Source organism: Mytilus galloprovincialis, chromosome 3, assembly GCF_965363235.1.
Source record: "Mytilus galloprovincialis chromosome 3, xbMytGall1.hap1.1, whole genome shotgun sequence".
NCBI classification, from domain to species: Eukaryota; Metazoa; Mollusca; class Bivalvia; order Mytilida; family Mytilidae; genus Mytilus; species Mytilus galloprovincialis.
In genome coordinates, this window is record NC_134840.1 from 77,640,896 (window position 1) to 77,652,407 (window position 11,512).

General features: G+C 29.0%; 1 protein-coding gene across 3 annotated transcripts in view; it reads left to right on the forward strand.

The window, feature by feature from the left end:
• LOC143069023 (uncharacterized) overlaps positions 1–11,096 on the forward strand; it is a 47,806-nt gene extending 36,710 nt beyond the window's left edge. For all 3 annotated transcript variants that reach the window (XM_076243451.1, XM_076243454.1, XM_076243453.1), the window contains 3 exons: positions 505–982; positions 1,640–1,699; positions 2,665–11,096. In XM_076243451.1, coding sequence (XP_076099566.1) covers positions 505–982; positions 1,640–1,668 — 507 coding nt within the window. In that variant the 3' untranslated portion in view covers positions 1,669–1,699; positions 2,665–11,096. The remainder of the gene's footprint in view (positions 1–504; positions 983–1,639; positions 1,700–2,664) is intronic.
• The last annotated feature ends 416 nt before the right edge of the window (positions 11,097–11,512 follow it).

An 11,512-nucleotide genomic window follows, 5' to 3' on the forward strand; every position in this document is an offset into this window, starting at 1 on the left:
CCAGAAATTCTTTATTGTTATTCTTTTTGTTGTCTGCAAAACCAACATTCTAATGCAGCAGTGCTTGTAAGTTCAATTTTGATTGGATAACCTCACTTATTTGCATGGTATTAGTTCACAACTAATGCGATGAAGAAGTGCAGATGAGATATCATCCTTATGACAGATTTTAAATGAATAATATCAAGTTGTTTTATGTCAGTTTTATTAGAATCAAGGTAACAATATAGTATTTTAAGATCTGACAGCATCGATTGGTGGTTTGATGGTCGCAAATACTTGTTTACTGACTGAAACGTATCTAAAATGGAGGAAATTATGAGTGCAACATATTGACAAAGACATATGTCTTTTGAAAGACCTTAGATTGATCTTAAGATATACATGTACCTCACATCTCATTATTTATTTTACCATTGATTTATATACCTCAGTTGATACATTAAAACATTTATATGTGAACATCATGAATGTATGTGAATCATTGGCACTTAATTATTGTAGAACAACAATTTGAAGGATATTGAAGATTTGGCACAACGTCATAATTTTGGTGTGAAAAATGTTGCTGGAGATGGAAATTGTTTATACCATGCAGCTTCTGAACAGATGGGACACTTTCTGAATCCTACTCCAGAAAATGAGAGAGCAAATGAACTAAGACGCAGATTGGTAAATTTTCTTAGGCAGCATCCAACCACACCTCAGGGAGAAAGTTATTCAAAATGGCTAACAACAAATAATGAAACTTGGGAGAAGTATTTGGATAGAATGAGCAGACCAGGAGAATTCGGAGATGAAATTATTATTAGAGCATTATGTCATTGTTTTGCATTGAAAGTTTGTGTACTTTCCACCTTAAATCCTGACCAAATAAGTACTTATGAACCACGGCAAGGAATTGAAGGAAGTGGATCACATGTAGTTCATCTTGGTCATATACACTCAGGATTACATTATGTCAGACTTATACCTTTACAAGGTAACTGATTAATAAAATGATTAATTACCAATGAAATGATTAATCACCAATGAAATTTTGCTTGGTATCAGTTCAAAACTGCATTCTTTCAAACATTTCCTTCTTTAAAACATAACTATCTCACTATGATAATCTTAAAATAAAATGTAATAAAGACAACAACACCAATCAATTACCTCATGGTAAGAATTTATACGGGTGGCCTCTTCAGGACAATATTACAGTGAACAGTGAAGTACAAATTTTGCAGTTGAGTGGTTTATTGAAAGTAACATAACAATAGAGGTTGTTATGACGACATTATAGATATAAATAGAAAGTGAAAGTTAGTTAATAAAGTTATTAACGATGTTAATCTTAATAAAAAACTATCTACAACAATAATCATTTTCTTTTGATATGTCATTAGACATGGTCACCTTTATTCCATACTATCATAAAGGCAACACAAAACATATTGCTTGTATAATACTGATGGGCTGACAACAAGTTTGCTGCACAATGGTTATCAACAAATAAAAACCTGATAGGGATCAAGAGTTTGCAAACAATTTCATATTCAGTTAAAATTTATTTTACATCATATCACCTGATGTATTGAAGCTGCGGGAAAAAAATACAAAACATCAATTTATGGCCTATAAATATGTCTTGTAGGAAATCAAGATGATTCATCAACAGTATGATAATTAAGAATTTAGGACTTATAAATTTGAGGTATGTAGCATATTTTAAAGAGTGATAGAATTAAGTCTAACAAACAAATTTTATGTTGTAAAGACACCCGATTATTGGTTAAAACTGTAAGTTGACCTAGATGTGTGTGTTGTATAGTTGACATCTTACTGATGTTTACTCAATATCTCCTTTTATTAAGATGAAATAACTTGTAACCTTATTCATAGAAGGATGTAGCCTTAGCATTGACCATGTGAAATAGTAACTTTGGTTAAACACATTATGCTTTCGCTTATGAATTATTTTCTCAACTATATTACTTTGTGGTATTAATATAGACTGTCATTTTTGTCATTTTTTGGATGGGAATGTCATTATTGCAAATGAACAGATTTGCATGATAGTCAATGCATATTTATTTTTAATAACATTTTGAGGCTTAACTCCTTAATTGTACTCAAAATCATTCTAAGGGGATTTCATTAAGCAAATTTACGTTTCCTGTTCAGGATATTTTAAGAACAACCTGGTTAATCATGGTATCCTTAATATCATATGCATTGGATATCATGCTGTTGTTTTTACTTTGATGCAAACTCCACAAGATGTATCTATATGTAAACAATTTTATTATCAATTTCATAACTTCTCAACCAATACTTTTCAAATATTAATATGTTGTTATGGATTGATTGGGAAATGGTGCCTTATGTCAATCCATGCAATGAATATAAAGAATGTTTTATACAATCTTACTGTAAATTCCGATACTACTGTGAGGATTTTAGTAATGCGAATAATGTGACTGGAAGAGTGTGGCAACATTCTTATATCTGATACATATATCTGTATGCAGATTTTCATGAAGTGGCAAAGATTAAATATCAAACTTAGTCCATTTTTCAAAAATCACAAAGATAAATGCACACAATAATATCTGAATTTACAGTATTTTAATTTGAATATGTTGTTTCTTTAATCTTAATCATTTTGTTTAATTTCAGTTGGTATTAACTCTGTGCAGTTGGGTGAAACAGTTTAAAGTTGGTATATATTATTACTGTTGAGGATGAAAGCATACTGCCAGAAAGTTCCAGATGATCTCATTCTTTTTAAATAATTCCTAGTTTTACTTTGAATAAAAGGATGTACAGTGAGATCACCTGATATGTTCAGTTTATGTGTTGAAAACCTGGTGCAAGTTGTATGAAAATGGTATGATAATTGGTTGTAACTAAGAATGGGCATATTCATTTGTCATATATTTTATATAAGATATAGTATTTTGTTGTATGATTATAATGTGATAAACATATTTTCAAAAAGAGCTTTATTATAATGTATATAGCAATTATTTGGGGGTAAAGATTGGATTCATGCAATCAAATCCCTTATTTGGCTCTATTTGTGAGATAGATAAACAAATTATAGTGCCTTGAGCAACTTTCTATACTTCGTATCCGTGAGTATTTTAAGAACTGTATCAATGAAATGTGTACTCCTATATTCTATAATACTTTAAATTGTAGTTATTTTATTTTGTATTTGCACATATTTCCAATTCATAGTACTTAACACGATGCATGTTTAATTTTAGTTCCCATTGCAAAATTAATGCAATCTTTACCCTTTATTGCTTGCAACCACTTTGACTGATATTTTGTAGTAGCACTATTGAAAAATGCTGTCTTTAGCCTAGTCTTTTTAAATTTCTTTGAAATTTAATGCAACAGGTTTGACATTAAAAAAAGGATGCTAATAAGAATAGTAATGCATCTTGTTTCAAACAGAAAACTAAAGGGGCCATCATATTTAAAATGCGATGTGTGCCTTTAAAATTATGTTTATATATCCATTTCTCTTTTTTATTATATTGATAATATTAGCAAGTTTTGGTTGGCTCTTATTTTTAAAAAAGAGGATTAAACCAGACATTTGATGGAATATTTTATATGTGTCTCTATATTAAAAAAAAACATACTGTGGATTCATTATTATTCGTTGGATACTAATTTTCTTTGTTTTTGTGGAGACAGGTGAACCAGGAAATTAAATGTACAACGAATACCAAATTTTCTATAGACTTGTATGCAGACTTCGACTAAACCATGAAATAAAATATCCATGAACATGCAAGTTTTCCTTAATTCACGATAATTGGTAACCAAGAAAATAAATAAATCCACAGTATTCCTTTCTGAGTTTTTGAAAATGATTTGAGTTGGAATATTATGTTTTTTGAGATGGAGTACTGTATATATAAATTTGCTGGTTGATCCTTTCAATATACTTCTATATAAATATGTATATATATATATTGTCTGTATAGGTTGCAGATGAATTCATAAGATCTTACTTTTTTAGCTCACCTGCCCCAAAGGGCCAAGTGAGCTTTTCTCATCACTTGGGGTCCGTCGTCATCGTCTGTCATTGTTCACTTTTACAAAAATCCTCTCCTCTGAAACTGCTTGGCCAAATTTAACCAAACTTGGCCTCAATCATCATTTGGGTATCTAGTTTAACAAATGTGTCCGGTGACCCAGCCAACCAACCAAGATCGACACCATGGCTAAAAATAGAACATAGGGGTAAAATGTAGATTTTGGCTTATAACTCTGAAACCAAATAATTAAGAGCAAATCTGACATGTAGTAAAATTGTTTATCAAGTCAAGATCTATCTTCCCTGAAACTTTCAGATGAATCGGACAACTGGTTGTTAGGTTGCTGCCCCTGAATTGGTAATTTGAAGGAAATTTTGCTGTTTTTGGTTATTATCTTGAATATTATTATAGATAAAGATAAACTGTAAACAGCAATAATGTTCATCAAAGTAAGATCTACAAATAAGTCAACATGACCGAAATGGTCAGTTGATCCCTTAAAATTTTTGTAATCTTTTACAAAAATCTTCTCCTCTGAAACTACTGGGCCAAACTTAGCCACAATCTTTATTATTGTATTCAGTTTTAAAAATGTGTGCGGTGACCAAGCCAACCAACCAAGATGGTCGCCATGGCTAAAAATAGAACATAGGGGGAAAATGTAGATTTTGGCTTATAACTTTGAAAACAGAGCATTTAGAGCAAATCTGTCCAGGGGTTAAATTGGTTATCAAGTCAATATCTATCTGCCTTTAAATTTTCAGATGAATTGGACAACTGGGTGTTGGGTTGCTGCCCCCAATTGGTATCTTTTGAAGAAATTTTGCCATTTTTTGTTATTCCCTCGATTCTATTATAGATAGAGATAAACTGTAAACAGCAATAATGTTCAGCAAAGTAAGATCTACAAATAAGTCAACATGACCAATATGGTCAGTTGACCTCTTAAGGAGTTATTGCCCTTTATAGTCAATTTTTATCAATTGGTAAATTTTTGAAAATTTTTACAAAATATTTTCCTCTGTTACTAATGAACAAGGTTCATCATTGATAGAGAAAATTGTAAGTAGCAAGAATGTTCAGTAAAGTAAGATCTACGAACACATCACCATCACCAAAACAAAATTTTGTCATGAATCCATCTTTGTCCTTTGTTTAAAATGCACATAGACCAAGGTGAGTGACACAGGCACTTAAAAGCCTCTAGATTTTATTAATAAAATTTGGTTTTTCAAATATACATCTCAGTCTTTACACCATTTTGATATACACATATCTTTCATTATGAAACTGTGGTCTATCATGCTGCACCTACCAGAGCCTTTTGTTGTTTGTCTCATGGTATTTCTCCATAAATAAATCATAAAAGATGAGAAAGTTTTTTTTTTTCTTTTTGGAGATGAAATATTCTTTAGTATATGTATTCCCATACTGAAAACTATGATAAAAACATAAGTGTCAACTTTTCTGATGTCAACTAGAGCCTTTCATTATAAAGCTTCTCTGAAGATTAGTCCACTACAGAGAAGACCAATCTCTTATCCTGGACACCAATCTTTCTTCCTACCTCTTTAAACATAATTTCTCTCATAATAAACTCTCATTAAAGGCTGACTGATAATTGTAAGAACATCATTGGAGTTTTCAATAGTTGACATTTATGTTAGTCTCATAATCAGTATTAAATGTGCTCAGAAAAGATTTGTTGTTATAGTTGTTTTTGTTATGTAGATTATTATAAACTTTAGTATTTACAGAAGAAAGAAAGAACATACAATTTAGTGCTCAAAATCTGTTGTTTTTATAGGTGTTGAATTACATGTATAATATTTAGGAGAAAATATTTATTTTACATTTTACGGTGCCAAATATTTATTCAAGATCTAACCTCTTATCATGAAATCCTGCTACAACGATGTTAGATTCTTTCCAGTTGCAGGTTGTTTAAGTGCCTATTAACAGTAAATATGCATATTTAGATTGAGATCAATCCCTCCCATTAGCAGCACAATATAAAGAAACATGTATTGGCCAGTTTATAACCCTTTTTGTACATCAAATGTTCATGTATTACAGTAAATGAGGGAAACAAATTATCTGACCAATTGAAAATAACTTTTTGACACTATTTGTTAAACAATTTTACTATATACTTATCAGGGCAGACTTTATATCCATACCAAACATGAATTTTTACATGGGAATGACTATTTTACTGGATAAATTGCTTGCAAAAATGATGGTGTAATTCTATCTAAAGAAACAGTGCTTTAAGAATGATACTATATTAAGTAAAAGAGCATTAGTGTGCAAACAAAATATTGTTATGATATTAATAGCTTATGAAGCTCCTTTCCAACATATTTCATTTTAAAAAAAGTGGCCGGAAAAGGCTGACCTGAACTTTTTACTTATATTTGCATTGGTATTATTTTAGTCCCAAATTGGAAGAATAGAAATATAAAGATCTACTTAAATTTTGGTATATAACCTTTTATGAGTTATTTAAGTATATATATGAATGGAAAAAAGGGTGTTATAGGGAGTTCGAACATTTGATAAACATTCCTAAACCTCACCTAAGTATACACCCTTGAACATGTTTTTATAAAGTTCGAAAGAAATGCAAAACTTTATTTAGACTGGATGAAGATTGCTATGATTTTGAATCATGTTATAATTTTTGCTAAAGATAATCTGCTTCATCTTGTACAAGAATTGTATTTTTTCTCACACTGTTGTTGTTTCTGGAAGATTTTAGAGAAATCATGGTTACAATGATTCAATCCAAGTATTTGCCAACTAATATTTACTATAGATACTGAAATTGCAGTATGTTTAAAGTGGCTGGTCCAGTTGGCAGTGGAATTCAATATATTTTTATGGTAAGCTTTTTTTATAAAAACTATTGGCTTCAGATAACTATTTTGGAAATTAATAATTTTTCATAAGCTTTCATTTATAAATTGGAATAAAAAATATTTTTGTGTTTATTTTTGTAAATCAATATATTAAGGAAACATTGTTTTTAGAATATCTATAGAGTTTTACATCATTCAGTTTTCAATTGTAAAAAGGAAAACTTATTTGCAAGATAAACATTGGCCAATATATAATATATTTCTTGCTGTTAAGGTATTGAGTATTGTTGAAAATGTATATATATAGTATTGTTATTTTCCTTATGTGATTAAACCTTGATTAAGTGATGTTTTGTGTGAAATAATGCAGATTTATCAGAAATAAATAATCTAATTATAAATCAGATTTAGAAAAATTAGTTTATGTTGTTTGTGTATTCAATTTGAAAATCTTGTAAAGATAATCCCACCTTTTTCATAATGATCATTTTATATAATTTTAAATATATATTTATTTGTTTTGAATGTAGATAAGTGCCTATATAGCAAGGATAAATGGACATATCAGCTAAGTTTTGAGTGTGTACATCGAAAAACATAGGTCTTCCAAAGATGTGTTTGATTTGTTATTCAAATTGTTAATTCTTGCTTCATTGCGTATAAATGAATAATTTTATACTCAATAATAATAGGTATACATTCTTTTTATCCCTGACTAATTAACAACCATACAACCTTCTCCAGAAAGTTTTTCCTAAAGCATTAATTTAACTGTCTAATCATAATACATTTTAGCTGCAAGCAGTATTAGTTTCTCAAATGTAGAGCTTTTATGAGAAGATGGTATGTTAGTTTGTTGCCTCTTGGATAATTCAAAAGTATGAATTAATTCCTTGCATATTAAAATTAGATTTTTTAATTTGTTTGTGATAATTTTTTATTTTTTTTATTTGCTTGTTCATTTTTAATTGTGTTCACTTTAATTGTTGTTTCCAATTGATCTTTGCTCATTAATTTCACTTTATTTCCAATTTTGTATATTTATATCACTTTGCATTACATTTTTTAAATACCTTCTTTTAAAATGTTGTGTATTTATTTTTTGTTGTTAAACATCTTTTCTTTATTTAGTTATTTACTTAAAAGTATGTACATGTATTATAGTTTATTTTTGAATATATATTCAATTTATATTAATATGTATGTCTAAGTACTTTCAAAGTTATGTATGTCAAGATAGTAAAAAAGAATAGTATTGGATTGGTCTGTATTCACATACTCAGTATTGACAAAAGAGCATAATAGTGGGAGGAAACAATTTTTGTATGATAACATAACTGTTAACAAGTCATATCATAGGGGCATTTTTCATGTTTTTATGTACAAATGGGTAATTTGCATTTTTCATGTCTAATCTCGGAAGCAACCATTCGATTTTCAATAAAATAACAAGGACAGGAAAATGACAACATAACATCACAAGAAAAAACAACTGGATAAAATAATTGAATAAATGCATTTTATTTCAAGCCAAGGCCAGGATTTTTTAATTTGTTGGTTTATGGATCAGCTGACCTGTTTTTTGCCGATTTCCAGAATAAAAATAAAATTGACTTTTCATGCTTTTATATTACCTCCAACCCTAACAAATGCATTATCCCTGAAAAATAATAAAAATATTCAATTTTTATGAAATGCATTAATCACTAACAAAAAAGACACTTTCTGTTGTGAAAAAATAAAACTTCCAATTTATGTTTCTAAAAATAGACAAATCAATTATAGCAATCAATTATAGCTGACCTTGAATTGTCGTTTGCGCAAATAATTTTGCGGAACGAAACCTGTGTTTAAAACCAATTACACAATAAGTTTGTTTCCCTTATTTGCCATCAGTCCGTAAGATGCATCATCCCATGAAATAGACTTGTCCAAATGTGGACAGGTGAAAGACATCAAATTAAAGTACTGAATATTAACAAATCATTTGAAATTTTCTTGTTTTATAGATAATAAAAAAATATTGTCCATTTGGATAAAAAAAACGGGAATGCATGACAACAGATTAACCCAATATTCTCGTTTTTTTCCATTGGACGAGTCTATTACATTTTTGACACGTGTGTTGGAACTTATTTTCATACGACGTTTTTACATTTTTTCTTTATCAGTTCGTTTTCTTCATGCTTGAAGATTATTATTCACCAAGTTTTCTGGAATTGATTAAGAGCTACACGAATCTATTTTTCTTGTTGGTAAAATGACGATTTAATTTCGTCTTTGTCTGTGCATACATTTTACCTCCCCTTTTTTTAACAGGAAATTATTAGACAATGTCATGCGTTGTTTATGACAGCTGAGCAATAATATTTCACCGAACTAAAATTTAAGAAATAATGACAAAATAGCATAACAAACATATTGTTAGAAAGGTGAAATATATATTTATTTTGCATAATTTTCTGTCTTGAAAGATATTTTTTTTCTTTTTTTTCCCCGACTGACCAACCTGACTTTTTCATGGAAAAAATACGTAAACCAACAAATTAAAAATCCGTGGCCCAAAGAAACAGTAAATATTTAACACAACAGTCTAAAGTAAATACCTTAAATCTTTTTTTTTAATTTATCAATTCTGAAACCTCTTCTTTTATGACAATTTCTTCCAAAAATCAAACAGTTGACATTATATTTTGTGATTTTTTTTTCATCCTGACATTTCATGTTAATAAAACAATATGATTTCTAAGCAGTCAAATAAGCATAGAGAAATTGAATTGTTGTGTTGCAGAAAAATAGGTCTTTAAGGTAGTTAAATGAAGCTTTTTTTATGACAACACTCTAGAAAATACATTGGAATGTAGAGATATTATTTTTAAAGCAGAACTTTGGATGTGTGTATTTGTTTTCTTTACTGTATATTTAAAAATATATGCAAGGTAATTGTGATAATTGAAATCTAGTTTGTTAAAGCATAGACCATTTATATTTGGCATATCAACTTAGGCTTCTTTGTTAAAGCATTTACCAGTTTTATTTGGCATATCAACTTAACCTACTTTGTTGAAGCATAGACAAATTCTGTTTGGCATTTTAACTTAACCTAGTTTATTAAAGCATAGACCAATTCTATATGGCATTTTAACTTAACCTAGTTTGTTAAAGCATAGACGAATTTTATTTGGCATGTCAACTTAACCTAGTTTGTTAAAGCATAGACCAATTTTGTTTGGCATATCAACTCAACCTAGTTTGTTTAAGCATAAACCAATTCTATTTGGCATGTCATCTTAACCTACTTTGTTAAAGCATAGACCAATTTTATTTGGAATATCAACTTAACCTACTTTGTTAAAGAATAGACCAATTCTATTTGGCATATGAATTTAACCTAGTTTATTAAAGCATAGACCAATTCTATTTGGCATACCAACTTATATGTTTTATATAAAAGAGATATGGAGTTTTAGAAATACCTGTAGTAAACCTTAATCCGACAGGACATTTATTGTATCATTTAATGATGAAAATATTGGTATGATGATTAGTTCAGTATCCTTATGGGACTTTTCAAAGAGTCAATTCAAATGATTGCATAAATATTTATATTCATAATCTTTGTAATACATTTTATAAACACCAGCACATTTTCAGATGGCACATGGGTTAGGGTTGACTCTTTTCTAATTATCTCACATTTCTGTGAGTGACATTGAATATGAATATTTACAAGATACACATCAGCAATAAGAGTAGTTGACTAGAGAAGATGAACAAATTTGATAATATTTTAGGAGAATTTTTTTTGAAGGTTTATCAATTTTACATTTTGTTTTCTTTTATTGTGTTCCTGCATCAAATTAAGACCATAAAAATAATTTTTACTTTAAATTTAAAACAAAAATGTATAGATATAGGCCACAACATTGTATTTTTCGGTCTTAAATGATTATTTAAGCAGAAATTTAACCTTAATATTTTTATATTTCTTAATGGAATGTTACTCTTTGAATATCATACTATCATTTTATTGCAATATCAAAAATATCTACCTTTGTATTTGTAATACCAACATTTTTTACCTTTTTAAGAAATATGAAAATGATATTGTAATCTGGAATGAATTAAGAACTAAAGCAAGTGTACTTGTGATTAAAGAGTTTATAGCACAATAAAGCAGGTTTGAAAAGAATGTCTTTTATATTTTCATTTTTGCCACAGAAAGGGTTAATTTGCAATTTTTATGTCTTATCTTTTAGCCAAAACAAAACCCTATAAAAATTGAAACAACACATTATAAAATAAATGATTAAAGTAAATTCTTGATTGACCTTTATTTGGAACATCCAAAGCTGAATATTTGAAAGCCAAAATGAATAATAACCTGAGCAGCTAATTTTAAGAGCTAGATGACATTAGAGTACCCCCAAAAATAGCCAAAAATATCTGAGGTCAAGTTTTCTTGAAGGCATTGAAACCTTAATTTCTCATAATTTCAAAATTTATTAACAAACAATCTTATACATGTTTGTTATAAATCATGTCAATTCTGAAGTACAGACCAGAGTGGATGATACCCATGGGGACTGATTGTCCACCAGCAGAGGT